Below are 16365 nucleotides of genomic sequence, written 5' to 3'. Positions count from 1 at the left end.
TCAACTAGGCTTTTCGATCTGACTTTTATATTGTCCAAGACGGTAGAAAAACACATTTTACTTAATTCATTGGCGTACTCTAGACGATAATTAAAATTATATTATCGTAACCGAATCTGACTTATCTGAATATCGGGAGTGTATGTAAAAGTAATTTTGATAAGATCATTTTAAACTTCATTAATTATTGTTTGTTCGGCAAAAATTGGATGCAAATAGCACAAAACAGAAATACCACTTTATGGCTAAAGAATTTTAAAACGCTGTTAGTCCATTGAAATGTTTTTGTGCCTTAGCCACAAGTGAACTTGGTGATAAAGTCGGAGACTGTGGAAGCGAGCTGTCTGATGACTGATTTTTGGTCAGTCTTGGCAAATCGTTTGTATCTAAATGCTGTCCAGAGAATCATCTTTATTTTCACCATATTAAAGAAACGAACAAACGTTCGCCAACGACAGTTTTTAGCAAAGATGGCTCGACTTTCTCACTAATAATGAATCCTCTTTCGCTCGGTAACTCAGGATATTTCTGTAAAATTTTGATGAATTTACCTAAGTTTGCTGATCTTGTAAGCTGCTGATGTGTCACAGCTGAAAAAGCATGAAAAACAGCAAATTCCCTGCAATGACGTCGCCATATATAAAATTTGAAGTGCATTGTCTGTTAGTTTCGACGGTAGTGCTCTCTCGCGGTTTGAAACTTATACTTTTCTGATAAAATTGGTGTATGTGAAATATACAAAACGAGAAAAATAGATATTTATCTAGAAAAACACAAATTATGAACTGAAATATTATTGTAACAACCTGATTACTGAACGAATACACATAATTAATAGTAAAAGTAATTATGTTTTTTTATTTTATTCATTATAATTTTAATATTTAATATATAAATTCGTGCGATTGAATGACTGCTTACGCAAGAGACCATTGAGAAAAAGAAAAAGTTTATGTGAAATTTAGAGATTGCCTGTTTTTATTGGCTGTGAGTTTACTCGGTAGCGCTCTCTTGCGGTTTGAAACTTGTACTTTTCTGATAAAATTGTTCAAATTCAATGCACAAAACTGCCACAACAGCGCTGGCGAAAACTGTCAAATCCCCTCTACTCATCGGCTCACAGTCAATAGTGCAAGTTCGGAAAAGCGACACCTGGTTTCATAGCTCGGCAACATTTTTCGCACTTTTAATTATATTGGCCAATCATATTGGTCCTAGTTACTGGACAATTGTCAAGGCCATAGCCCAAAAAAATTATAAGAAAAAGTATCTAATATTAAGGTTATGTTATTAAAAGGTAAACAATTGTATGTAGTAAATCAAATTAGATAATTATTAAAATGCACTACTACAAGCAAAATACAATTAATTAAATTTACTTTTATATACAGTAGACTCGCGATTATCCGAGGTAACTGGGACCGTGACTACCTCGGATACGGAAAAACTCGGTTAACACTGAGATTGGTTTTATTGATAGAAAAACACATAAATAATCATAACTGTGGATATTTTAATGACAAAACTAATACAGTAATGTCTATAAAAGATAAAAACATTTACTTTATCAATATTACTGTTTAAAAAAGAATGTGTGTGTACTTTGTACGCACGTAAGAAGTTATACTTCTATTATATGATTTAAACGAAATTAATATACTTTTTATTTATATTTTGTTTAAATATTAAACTAATTTATACTTACTACTTCTCAAACATTTTTATTAGAACAGTGCCAAAAATTAAAATAATAAAAGAATAAAACACACACAAACACATTAAACAAGCCACAAATGATGTCTGAACATTAATTGTCGAAAAATTTTTTAACTAAATACGTATTTTCTGAAAATACAATTATATAATAAATATACTTACAATCATAAAATGTATTAAAAAAAAACAAAAAAGAAAGTTTCTATTGGGACTCGAACCAGCGCTGATAAGAGCGGTTGGTATTGGAATTCATTCGCCTTCTCCGCTTAGCCACGGACACTATGTGTCATTATTTACGAAGATCGACTAACTAAACGGATTAAATTTGTGATATTTTGATATTTTGAAAATTGATCAAATTATTTTAATTTTGAATTGAAATGATTTAGAATTGAAAAAATACAACAAAATATAGAGTAAAAAACAATATATTAGGTGAATATTGATAGAAATTTTGATGGTAATCAAATTATATAAATAAAAGTATTACATACTATGTATTTTGGCAGATCAAATAGGTAGGTTTATACCCATGATACATTAACAATTATTACGTACCTGTTGCTTTTAAAAACTATTTAAAAGTCACTACAGTATTATAAACTTTTTTGTTTCTGTCCTCACAACAATAAAACTAATATATTATACATTTGTTTACCTTTACCTCCAAACCACAGCTGCCATATCGGATAATTTTTGACATGTCATTTGAACATCCAATCAGAACAAAGTTATAATGCGCATGCGCCGGGTTGATAGGTTTTAACATATAAAAAAATCACCCTCTATCGCCGATAAAGAAGTATAACTTCAAAAATTCTTTGATTTTGCATAAGCTTTATTCCTCTTTTTGATTTTGAGGCGGCGATGTGGCACCAAGGTTGGAAGTTGTAACTCACCAGTTATGACTTTTGCCTCGGTTAACCGAGGGACTCGGATAATCGCGAGTCTACTGTATTTAATAATTGCATAGTACCATATCAATATTGTGGAGCAACATATAATTTTTGTTCTTCATTGACAGTAGATATGAAATATACGTCAAGTTGACAATGAATTATTTAAGAAAGCTGCAAGATTTCTCCGCTATCCGCGTACGATCGTTTCTCGTATCCCCTCCAAGTACTTGCACACGGCGAATAGTTGTTAATCCGACTTAAACCCTTTTAAAGGCAAAAAATATACTGCTTCCTTCCTAATGCCGTGAGCAAGACAAGAATGCCAATATCCTCTGCTACGACAGTCGGATCATAGGATTGGGATGCAGTAAGCGCAGAACAGATGATGACTGTACCTGCATCGAATTCAGCCTGGTCGACACCAAAAACCCACTTCTGATAGAGCACTTTTGAGAATGTTGTTCTGAAGCTATTTCCTTGTGGCATTTTTTGAGAAGATCTATTAATTTTGTTTTCTTTTCATTAGCAAGAAATTTATCTTCGGATAATGTTGGTACGGTGCTCTTTATTAAACTTTCTCTATCGATTGGTGCTTTTTTTGTTTTTTTTTGTGTGACGTAAACGCATGAGGTGTGTAAGTTTTGTGGTCAAATTAATGAAAACAGGATTGTTAAGAAAAGGATAAATTGATTTAAAATGGTATGAATAAAAAAATCCTAATTATTTGTTTTTATCGTATTCCTATTCCTATGAGTGTTCAAATACCCTGTCAACTTCGGAGCGCTGTAAATCCCAGATAAATTAATAATATTCATCAAATTTGTAGTGGAGATTAGTCGTTGAAAAACTCTTGTAAAATTGCTCTGTCATTTTATTGTAAAATAACCAGAAAAGTTATAACACCCTAAAAGAAATTTGTTCAAAAATGTTTAGTTATTGTTTTATAACTTCTATATTTTCCATTTAACGATAAAGAGCAATAGGAATAAATTGCGTCCTCTAAAAAATATGTAACTTTGCAATGGAGTAATAATTACAGTCGCTCAAATGAGATTTGTTCCATACCAGAGATAATTTCCATTAATTTTATTGGAACATCTGGAGATTTGGTGATGAAATCAAACAAAAAACAATTAATTTATTGTTTATTATCAATAGTTACATACATATATTGTAAATTATTCAATAATTATTGTAGCAAAATGTAAATTGTTAAGCCGATATTGGAATATTTATTGATATATCATTAGTAAAAGTGCCAAATAATTAAGAAATGTATGTCTGGTAGCTAAATTATTTAAAAAAAAATTATCGAAACTCTTTTATAACAGGTAATAATTTATTAAAATCACTTCCAAGGGCCACATCAAATCACAGAACGTTTTAGATATAAAAATATCATCATCAGTGCTAGTAGAAGTTAATCTCATGCCGAGCCACCAAAAATACTTGGGTATAAACCCTTTATATGTTATGAAAGTACCCTTTAATAAACCCTTTATACCAAATCCCAGTAGAAAGCTTAAAATGCATAAATGATGAAACCTTAGACATTATCGTAACACAGTGTACAAAACAGAAGACATACCAAAACAATGGTTACCCTCAACCTTTTGTGCTATCCCTAAAAATACAAACGCTAAAGATTGTAGTGAATACAGAACAATATCATTAATAAGTCATATTCTCAAATTATTCTTGAAAATAATACATGGTCGTATAAATAAAAAACTAGAAGAAGGAATAGATGATAGTCAGTTTGGGTTCAGAAACGGACTAGGAACCAGAGAGGCGTTATTTGCTTTTAATGTGTTAGCTCAAAGATGCATGGACATGAATGTGGATGTGCATGTTTGTTACGTTGATTTTGAGAAAGCTTTTGACAAAGTAAGACATGAAAAATTAGTCCAAATTCTAAAGACAAAAAACATAGACAAAAGGGACAATAATAACAAACCTTTACTGGAATCAAAGAGCACAAATTATAATAGATAACGAATCCAGTCCAGAAATTGAAATCAGGAGAGGAGTTCGGCAGGGATGTATTATGTCTCCATTGCTCTTTAATGCATATTATAGTGAAGCCATTTTTGAAGAAGCATTGCTATCTCAAAGTGAAGGAATAATAATTAAAGGAAGATCTATTAACAACATAAGATATGCAGATGACACCGTGATTATGGCAAGCTCTGCTGAACAACTCCAACTACTACTGAACAAAACAAACAATTTCTGTGAAGAATATGGACTAAAAATGAATATAAAAAAGACCAAATACATGATCATAACTAAGCAAACAAACATACAAACAAGCATACATTTGGGAAATGTACAGATAGAAAGGGTTGATAAATACAAATACCTAGGAACCTGGATTTCAGAGAAAAATGATCAAACAACAGAAATAAGGACCAGGATAGAAATAGCAAGAAATGCGTTTGTAAAAATGAAAACAGTTCTCTGCAACAAAGACCTTAGCTTAGAACTGAGCGTAAGAGCTTTGAGATGCTACGTGTTCTCGATACTACAATATGGACTTGAAAGCTGGACATTAAAGCAAGAACACATAAATAAGCTACAGTCATTTGAAATGTGGTGTTACAGAAGGATGCTTAGAATAGCATGGACACAGAAGAAAGCGAACACGGAAGTATTGCGAGAAATGGGTAAAGAATGCGAAATAATAAACACAATAAAAATAAGAAAGTTACAATATCTGGGACACGTAATGAGGGGACCGCGATATGAAATGCTAAGACTGATAATACAGGGAAAGATAAGAGGCGGAAGGAGTATAGGAAGAAGGAGAGTGTCATGGTAAGAATTTAAGGGACTGGTTTAGATGCAGTTCTATAGAACTCTTTAGAGCAGCGGTGGATAGAGTAAAGATAGTGATGATGATATCCAACCGCCGATTAGGAGACGGCACTTGAAGAAGAAGAATATGTTATGAAAATGTGTTAAATTTACAGTATTAATTATAATTCCAAACGATGGATGATGGAGATAGGCATCGCATGACTCCCTACACACGTGGGTTGATGATCAGATGGATCTGTCCTTACATTACGGACGATCGACGGCAACTCGGAGCTGAAAGTCAACGCGGAGATGGAAGACAACTCGGAGTTGCCTTCCATTGGAGTTTATACCCAAGTATTTTTGGTGGCTCAGCATGTGATTAACCTGTACTGGCACTGATGATGATATTTTTATATCGAAAACGTTCTATGATTTGATGTAGCCCTTGAAGGGATTTTAATAAAATTATATACCTTTCATAAAGGATTGTCAATAAAAAATTTTATGATTAATGGTAGGTATACAGCCAGCTACAGGAAAATCTTTCCTTGTGGGTTTTGTAATTATTTTAATCATTTCACTTAGAACTAACACAAATGTTGGATTATTTTTATTAAAAAAGTGAGTTATAAATAAAATCTATGAAAAAACAATTTTACACCAATTCTTTATATGTAAAACTTTTATCCTATTAACAGACTACATTAGTGTAAGGTTAGATAATTATTATTTGTTTTGTCACAAAATAGCCGTACCACATCATTAGAGACCGGAATATATACAAAATGCATTTTTTGCATACCTATCTAGAATATTTTGCATACATTTCATATTTTCACAAGAAATTGCATATTTCTGCACATTAAAAAAAATGTATAATGCCAATATTTTCTAAATATGTCCATCTTTTCTCGAAGTTGCCCATTCAAATTCCCTGAGTCATAAAACCAGTGTCTTTGAACCGTAAACAATTTTATTGGGGTGAATTTTTGCGAAATCTAAAAGGAGCGGAAGTGTAGGTGAAGCTGTTAAGAATAAGTAGCTGTATGAATCTCTGAAATTTATATTTTTATGGTTTTCGCGTCAAACAGTGTGTAATGGGCAAATTTTAAAAGTGCATTTAATTTTATTGCGCAACTCGTGACTTCGTTAATTAGTGGAAATACACAAAGATGTAAAAAATAAATATTACCTTTTTGTGTCAAGGTAATTAGAGGAAACCAACAACTAGGACCTGTGAGGGAAAACGGAATCTTCAGAAGTTGATACAACGTCCTCTATCAACTTTATAAGGAAGCACCCCTGTCAGACTTCATTAGAATACAAAGATTGCAATGGGCCGGACATGTGATAAGAATGGGAGAGGATAGGCTAGCAAAAAGAGCACTGAACGCTAGAATGCAGGGAAAGAGACCGGTTGGAAAGCCAAAAAAGCGCTGGGAAGGCACAGTAAACATCAACACACAAGCCCTTTTAGGAGTCCGTGTATGGAGAAGAGCAGCCACAGACAAACAAGGGTGGAGGCAAAAAATAAAGGAGGCCAAGGCTCAATTTGAGCTGTAGTGTCGTGGAAAAAGAAGAACAATTTTACCATACATGTTTTGTTCTAGATGAGTTGCCTGTTTTTTTTTCTACTGGAAAGTATATGAAATACAACGAAATTTTCCACATGTTAATTTTTTTATGGCCTTGGCATAGCCAATTAGCCAGTCTAGTTTGGTGTTGACGCAATTTCGGAGGTTTAATTATTACATTTCAACGATTTTATGATTAAATCAATAATGTCAAAAACGTTTTTATAAAATAGCCATTATGAGTTCAATTTTAGAAAGAATGTCTGAGTAATATTCTATTACCCCCTTTACCTGTTATCACGAGATGGGGCACTTGTTTAGAAAAGATTTTTTTGAGAGTATTTTCAAGGAATAAAAAGTTTTATTACATAACTAACAGATTCCACTTCAGCAGCTCTGGTAGAATGTAAACGCTTTATCTAATGTACCTTAAAATCCAGTATACATAAAATTTTTGCGTATTTGTACGAATTTTGTGCATATACAAGGTGTCCAGAAACCCTCCTTACAAACGAAGACCGGAGATTCCTCAGATAATTTTAATTCACTAGTTCGTAAATGCTTCATTTCGGAGCTAGCGCTCTTTGAAGATGGCGCCTTGTAATTAGTTTTTTTTTAAATACATTCAGAACTCTTCTATTTAGAGAAACGAAAACTGGTACGCATATTTGCCTTCCAGAGATAAATCGATTCCATCAATTGAAAATTTCTAGTACCATAGGCATCCGTTTTGGGTAGGGCAACAGTTATTTTATCGTATTATTTTTTGTCTTTAACTTTTAAGCATTTTTGGTACTTGATTATTAAATTGTGAAGTATTCTAGTACTAAAAGGTACTCTTACTTTAAGTCGGTAGGATGCACCATTTTCTAAACAAATCAATTTGAAAATTTTTCGTTTTTTGAATTTGAAAATAAAAAAAAAAGAATGTGTGTGTACTTTGTACGCACTTAGAAGTTATACTTCTATTATTATGATTTCAACAAAATTAATATACTTAACAGGTTATTTGTATTTCATTTAAATATTAAACTAACTTTCTTTACCTACCACTTTTAAAAAATTTTTATTAAAACGATACGAAAAATATAAAAAAAAAAATATGAATCGTCCGGGATTTGAACCCGGGACCTCTTGATCTCCGGTCACACGCTCTACCACTGAGCTATATCCCTGTAGCTTTGACAGGTTACAAGATTTCTTATACATACTGACAAATTTAATACGAAAATACTTTAAATATACCTACTATTATTATAAAGTATCTTATTCCCGAGGAAGACAAATCCAAAGACACAAACATTGTAATAAATAATACATTTACTAAAAACACTAATATATTCTTTTCACACATTTTCTTGCACTGATATATTTATACATAACTTGGAAGATTCAGTAACTAAACGCCATACTGTCTGTGTGCGCATGCGCGCAGTATTATGAAATTTTACTCTCAATCGCGCCTAAAGAAGTATAACTTCAAAAATGGTCTTCATTTGTCAGGAAAGTTTCTGGATACCCTGTATATCGACCCCTGCAAAGAATAACGTTATAACCAGCATATATGATATTCTTCAGAAATTATACAAAAAGATACCAAATGCTTCGATTTCTTTTTTTTTATATGCATGTGACATTTTTTTCAGTGTAAGAAGTAAATAATTATATATGTTGAACTCCTCTTTCAGAATAAGGTCTCTTTTTTATGTTAGAGGATGGTTTTTGAACAATGGCAGTTACAGCTTTTGATATAAATATAAAGTTCATCAAATAATCTTGTAACGGCACTTACAATGATCTTATCTGACACACATGTAGTATCTTCCTGCACAAAATTATCGGAACTTAGCAGCGAATAAAGTTGTAACAACAGTTACACGGCGAATAAAATTGTATCAACTGTAGTTACTGTGTTATTCTACAAATAATTCAAATATTTTTTACATTTACGGTATTACTCCATTCGGAATTTTTCTTATAAATGCTGTTACAGCCACACCGATCATATTGGCAGATAGAGCATAAAAAGTTGTACAAGAAAAACACTGTAACTCAAAATCGACAAAAATGTTAGTTACAACATTATTCTATGCAGGGGTCGATATGTGAATATTTGCTCTTCTTTCTATGGCATATATTACGGTCTCTTCACATCACTACTAATGTAGACTATCATTTGAAACAGCAAAACTCTCTCAGCATACACCAATAATCCTAGTAACAAACTAATAATTTTCTACCTACTGATAATAATAACAACAGCTCCTGTAATACATACTCAGTCCAACCAAAAAATGTAATAGTACTTTAGCTACTTTGTGGATTTATAAAACATATCACAACAAACTGAGTTTTCCTGTCACACTATTAACATTCTCTTCTAATCCAAACAAACTCAGAACAGTTACAGATCCTGGGGCTATCTGTGTGTGTCCAGCATCTCTGACGAGATAACAAGGAATGTTTTTCTCTTTGGCTTTCTCGTAAAGCTCTTTTAAGTGAGATTCATCAATACCCTTTAGTACTATTTTCTTCTCTCTGAAATAAATGAAGCAATCTTACTATAATATATATTGACTACTAGATATGATCACAAAAAACCAAGGGGTTGATGTTAAAACATGAGAAAGAAGGTCTCCTCAGGGTAAGGATAGTAGATAAAATGTGTTGGAACATGAAAGGAAGCCCTAATACAATTTGGAGGAAAATGATCAGTATCATTAGAGATACTCCTATAGGGCTTCTCATCCATTGTCATTTGTTTCAAGCTTCTGTCATGTATCACATAATATTAATATATCTACGTCATACGTCTTTGGTTTGTATCATTGGCTATATCAATTACGTATGACGTAGATATATTAATATTATGTGACACAATGACAGAAGCTCAAAACAAATGACTGTGAATGAAAAGCCCTATTGAAATACTTGGAAAAACGTCAAGAAAGAAGTTTGAGAATAAAGAGACTTGGTAGTGGTCAAACAAAGTATGTACAACTACAAGAGAATTTATTTATTTATTTATTTATACGGGCAAGCCCAATTCGGTAATACATTAATAAGATATTGATAATTACAGTGTTGAATATATAAGAATAAAATGAGAGAGTACAAAACATTTAAAAAGACATGACAAAGTAAAATAATTACAAAACATTAATTACTAACAAATAACAAGGTTATGACATTGCTAAATATTTAATTTGGTTAAATGGTTCTTAAAAACATCAACAGAGTTACCAAAAAGTAAAAGGTCACCTAGGGAGTTAGCAAGTCTTAGTGTTCTAGGAACAAAAGTAAAATATGAGTAATTATATCTATGAAAAGAAATATGAAAGGTTTGAATTTGTCTTGTTGATCGTGGTGGAACAAACAACAATATTTTAGCAAGGAGTTCAGGGCAGTAATATATGCCATTGATAATATTAAACAATACTGTAAGATCTTTACGCTTCCTACGGACATCCAGAGGAGAGATATTCAAAAATCGTTCCATATCTGTATAATTATAATTGATGTGTTTTTTGAACCCAATATATCTAAGAAAATTATGTTGAACACTATCAAGTTTGTTCTTGAGGTGTAAATAATGTGGGGACCAAACTGGAGAACAGTAGTCAAGGTGCGTCCTGACTAAAGAACAATAGAGCATTTTAATAGCGAACACGTTCGTGAAATCACGAGTTGTCCTTTTAACAAAGCCAAGCATTTTCATGGATCTTTGAGTAATATTGTTGATGTGATGGTTAAAGCTCAGAGAGGAATCAAGAACAACACCTAAATCTTTAATTGAGTCTACTGTATCCAATAATTGATCATTTATGGTATAATTAAATACTGATAAATGATGATTCCGACAAAACCGGATAATGTGACACTTGTTGACATTCAAATCCATCCCATTATCAAGACACCAGTTGGCTAAATTATCTAAATCTGATTGCAATGATATTGCATCATCTTGATTATTAATGATTTGATAACATTTAAGATCATCAGCGAATAAGAGAGCAGAAGTGTCAGAGAAGCAGGTGATGATGTCGTTAATATACAGGTTAAACAAAAGTGGACCCAAATGAGAGCCCTGAGGTACACCAGAGGTTACTAGAAAAGTGTTGGAGTAATGATGATTAACCCTAACCTGCTGTGTTCTATTTGTTAGGTAACTGCCCAACCACTTCAACACAGAACCTTCTATGCCATATAATTTGAGCTTATGTAACAAAAGATCATGGTTCACCCTATCAAAAGCCTTGGAGAAGTCAGTATACACTGAATCAATCTGCAACCCCCTCTCCAAAGCTTCAGACAAGGTATCAACATAAAGCAACAAACTAAGTTCTGCTGATTTACCACAAGAAAATCCGAACAGTTGAGAATTTAGTATCCAAGAGCAGTCATAATTAAGGTAATCAGTAACAATACTCTCAAATACCTTGGGAATTGTGCCGAGAATAGAAATAGGATGATAATTCGTTATGTCAGCTTTATTACCTGCTTTGTAAATTGGAGTGACATAGGATAGTTTCCAAAAGTCAGGAAATTCCCCCAACTGAAGGGATTTATTAAAAATATGATGAAGCGGCCGAGACAGAATAAAAGAGAATCGTTTAAGAAAAATGGGAGAAATACCATCTGGCCCAGGTCCCTTATTGACATTAAGAGTTGAAAGTTTTTCGTATATTTTTGAAATTGGTATAATATAGGAAGATACACAGACCTTAGACTGTATTAAATTGTCATTATGCTTAAGAGTTTTATTACTAAAAACTGAAGAGAAATGGCTAGCAAATAAATTTGCAATATCGTTGCCATTAGAGGCTAGTGTATTGTTGAGTGACATTGAGACAGGCATACTATTATTTTCTTTCTTACTGTTTACAAATTTCCAAAAATTTTTTGGATTAGCTTGGATCGAAATCTCAGTTGAATGTATATAATTAGCATAACAATTTTTTGATAAAATTTTGCACTGATCTCTAAGTTGACTAAAACTTGCATAATTCTCAGGAGACCTGTTACTCTTGTAAATTAAATGGGCAGTCTTTTTGTCACGTATTAATTGTGTAGGTAAGTTCACTAGAATACCAACCAGGAAATTTCTTTGTACAAACTTTTTTCAATGGAACATACATATTAAGCACACAGTAAAGAATATCATAGAAAGTACCTATCATCTCGGAAAGTTCTTTATCACTTATAAGACTGTCCCAATCAACTGCTTCTAAGTATTGATAAATGCAAGGAAGATTAGCTTTATGAAAATCATAGTAGTATTCACCATCACCTGCAGTAGTGTTTTGATCAAAGTGTAGCTGTAAGATAGTTTCAAGTGGAGGATGATATAAGTCTGGAGGAATTAATATATCAACTGCCGAGGTTATCACAAGTTATCACATTTACAATTCACAACTCATCTGAGGGGTGTAAAATCAAAGGCAGCAATCTCCACTTTTTCTTGTTTTGAGTTAGGGGCGCCATCTGTTGCTGTTAGATAAAACTATTTGTAAGAACCAAAAGCGGTCTTAACTGTATACAAATCGCAGCGAAAAATTCATGTTGCTATCAAAAGCGGCAATATCCATAGCTGAGTGCATACCAAACACGTTAATCTCCGCTACGGCCAATAAGAACCACGTAGCGATCACACGTGATCAACTGTGAATGTCGTGAACTCTGTCGAAACCTGTGAATATATACCCCAACTTCCGGATATTTTAGTTTAAGTGATATTCATATAAATTGCTTTTACATATTATGCCTGGTTCCCGCATACCAAAAAAAGTTGATTAATAGCAAGCTGAAAATTTGATAATAGCTTAACGGTATCTAGTCGGACACACTTTGATGTATGGGAACACTGGAACAGGGGGGAAGTTTTAATTGTGGAACAGGTTAAAAATTTTGAATGTCATTATACGAAAACGTTCCATGTATTTTGTCGGACAGAACTTCCAATTGATTTGTTACCCTTTCATTAAACTCTCATGCAAAAATCAGACTGGTATTTATCACCAACTGGGCATTTTAATAAGTCCGATACGTGGAACATGTCAAGTAACCGGCACGATGATGTTTTATTAGTTTCAAAACTGGCAATATCCTTAAAGATCATTTTCATATCCGTCAATCTCCGACCATTGCAAACAAAAACGGCAATCTCCAAACTAACATATTAAAAAAAAAGGAAAAGAAATAATTTCTTAAGCTCCTCTTTCTGGACATCCGATCACAAACCAAATTTTATATGCTTCTTCATCATTTTTATTGTTTTAAATTAATTTTGTTAGTTTCTACAGTTTTTCGCAGTTTCCCAAAATTATGAAAATGGGAGATTGCAGACTTTGATTTTACACCGCTCATCTGTCCAGTGTGGAAAAGTTCCAACGAAAAATGGACCCTTGTACTCTTTACAGGGGTCCATTTTCCAAGCTGGACAGATGAGTTGTGAATTGTAACTTATAGAATTCTGTCATCTTAATGCTCCAGCAACCGTTTGGCTTGCATTTTTAGAAGCCACAGAGGTGTACCTAGAAAAATGGTCCCCCAATAAGGTTTTCAATTTAATATTATTTTATATTTTATTGGATGGACGACTATAAATTTGACTTGTTTCTAGTAGATGTCGCTTAGACACCCCTGCCATTTCGTTAGTTGCAATCTGAGGCTAATGAGTCTGAATTATTTTAGTTGGTTCAGAGGTGTATGAATCCTCTGATGATAAACTGAAAAGTTTTGACACTCTATAGAACAGTTGTAAGACTGGCTAGGATGTATGGAACTTAATGTTGGGCATTTACAAAGAAAGAGGAACAACAAATGCATATAGCGGAATTCTTAGATGGGTGAGTAGAGTGACAAAAAAAGAATAGGATTAAGAATGAGTATATTAGGGGACATATAGGAGTGGTACCAATGAAGTGCAACTCTAGTAGAAGATGCCAAGTCACACAACCAATTGTAAAACCAAAATGTTTATGCAGACTGATTCCCTGTGGCAAATGAATTAGGAAGAGCACAAAGAGGGTGGCAATCACTCCGCTAGGAGTGTAAGACACTTACAAAGGGAAATTACTGTGTATATGCAGTTTTAGGTCTGGATCCCGCATAAGAAAAAAAGTTGATTAATAGCGAGCTGAAAATTTGTTAATAGCTTAACGGTGTCTAGTCAGGCAAACTTTGATATATGGGAACACTGGAACAGGTGAAGTTTTAATGGTGGAACTAGTGATGTTAGAAGAGAATATTCTCGAGAAGGAGAATATTCTCTACCAGAAAATTCTCTCGAGAATATTCTCAGCAAAAATTTTCTATATTTTCAAAAACCGAAACAGAAATAAAAACTAGATACGGGTCAAATTATTATAATTTAAAAAATATGTAGGTATATTGTTTTTGCCAATCCCATGAACCACTAGCAAGGGTGTTTACTGTGTCAATATTAATTGTTTTGGTGCAATATTAACGTGCAAATATTTAGAATGGTGTTCATTTAAGCAGAGAAGAACAAGTTGAGGAAACTGAGTTTGTAGATAATTTAGCAACTTTAAAATATGGTGATGAGTCGGCTGAAATAATGGCAGATTTGGCACTTTATCAGTCTAAGGAGGGATTTTTTGGAAAACCATACATTGTAAAATCAATTGAAAAACTAGACTTAACCATATGGTAAAAAGGTACATGTTTTGGAACAAAATTAACTAAAATAGTAGTTGATATACCTATTAAGCATGCCTTCATCCAGTGCAGCGACTGAAAGAAGTTTCAGTACTTACGGTTTTTTATCCGCTCCTCTAAAAGAAACCAGCTCACTGCTGAACGGGCCCAAAAGGTAACTTTTATTGCTCACAACTTAAAATTTTTAGACGTAGACCAATCCATGACTGAGCTGGCCACTAGTGAAAAACAAAATCCCACAACTCATCAATATATTGAAATGCAGATTGTAGATGACTAGGATGAGCTAATGATAGAAATAGATACTGAATCTGAGGTCTCATCTTTTATCATACCACATCGATTATTTGCTGTTAAGAAAATTTCATTTTTTTATCAAAGAAATTTTGGTTTTTCTGTTGTTTTTGTATTTTTTATATACAAAGAATACTGTTGTTTCATCTCATAATTTTGTATATAAGATCATGATTTTTAAAACCCTATTTTTCATCTTCAACAATATTCTTAAGTGCGTCATGGTGTTCATTCTCAGAAAATTCTCCAGATCGAGAATATTCTAGTGAATATTATCCGATTTTTCATTCTCGAGAATTTTCCAACACTAGGTGGGACAGGTTCAAAATATGGAACGTCAAACTACGAAAACGTCAGATGTATTTTGTCGGACAGAACTTCCAATTGATTTGTTGCCCTTTCATTAAACTCATGCAAAAATCAGACTGGTGTGTATCACCAACTGGGCATTTTAATGAGTAGAACACGAAGAATGTGTCAAATGACAGAAATCATGTTGGTTAGTAATAGCAGTCTGATTTTTGCATGAGAGTATAATGAAAGGGTAATAAATCAATTGGAAGTTCTGTTGGACAAAATACATCTGTCACTTTCGTAGTCTGACGTTCCAAATTTTCAACCTGTTCCACAATTAAAACTTCACCTGTTCCAGTGTTCCAATATATCAAAGTTTGTCCAACTAGACACCCTTAAGCTATTAACAAATTTTCAGCTTGCTATTAATCAACTTTTTTTTGGTACGCGGGATCCAGACCTATGTCAGTGAAAGGGTTAAGATGGTTTGGTCATGTTCAATGTTGAGACCTCAATCACCCAATATGAAGAATAGCTGATCTGCCAGTTCCTGGAAAGAGTAGGAGAGGAAGACCAAAGAAGACCTGGGGGGAGACTCTCAAGGAGGACATGTTGGTAAAGGTAGCTGATATTGGTATGACCCAAGATAGAAACTTATGGATAAATGTAATTAGGGAAGCAGACCCCACTTAGGGATGAAAGCAGAGATAATGATGATAAGTATATCTGGGATAAAAAATGTGACCTACATACCCATAACATTCCCAATTGCCGAGTTCGTCCTTTTTATCCATCATGATTTCTCGAAATAAACCCAGGCAAGCATGACCTACCTAAAAAAATCTTAATTTTAGGTTTTAAAAGCTTCTCGTATACGGATTCATATCTTACTTGTGCGGCTATTTTGCCTACGCCCATTTTTAGAGAACTATTTACAACAAACGTCATTTTATAATACTCAGCAGGCTCTCCTCCATCTGAATCAGAACTATCTGCTTTTGCATCATGACTACCAAAGGTTCTAGCATCTTCCTCTTGACTGTTGAACACATATTCTACTGCTTCGTCTAATGATGTATTTCCCGTACAAAATAATGCCTAAAACA

General features: G+C 33.2%; 1 protein-coding gene across 2 annotated transcripts in view; it reads right to left on the bottom strand.

The window, feature by feature from the left end:
* Positions 1-3747: 3747 nt before the first annotated feature.
* Positions 3748-16365, bottom strand: part of LOC114327980 (probable peptidyl-tRNA hydrolase 2) — a 39548-nt gene continuing 26930 nt past the window's right edge. For both annotated transcript variants that reach the window (XM_028276712.2, XM_028276711.2), the window contains exons 2-4: positions 16151-16357; positions 16013-16092; positions 3748-9529 (exon numbers count right to left, since the gene is read on the bottom strand). In XM_028276712.2, coding sequence (XP_028132513.1) covers positions 9328-9529; positions 16013-16092; positions 16151-16357 — 489 coding nt within the window. In that variant the 3' untranslated portion in view covers positions 3748-9327. The remainder of the gene's footprint in view (positions 9530-16012; positions 16093-16150; positions 16358-16365) is intronic.

Source organism: Diabrotica virgifera, chromosome 2 (genome assembly GCF_917563875.1).
Source record: "Diabrotica virgifera virgifera chromosome 2, PGI_DIABVI_V3a".
In the NCBI taxonomy this organism is placed as follows: domain Eukaryota; kingdom Metazoa; phylum Arthropoda; class Insecta; order Coleoptera; family Chrysomelidae; genus Diabrotica; species Diabrotica virgifera.
Note: the sequence above shows the minus strand (reverse complement) of the source record. Positions and strands in the feature narration are given on the sequence as shown.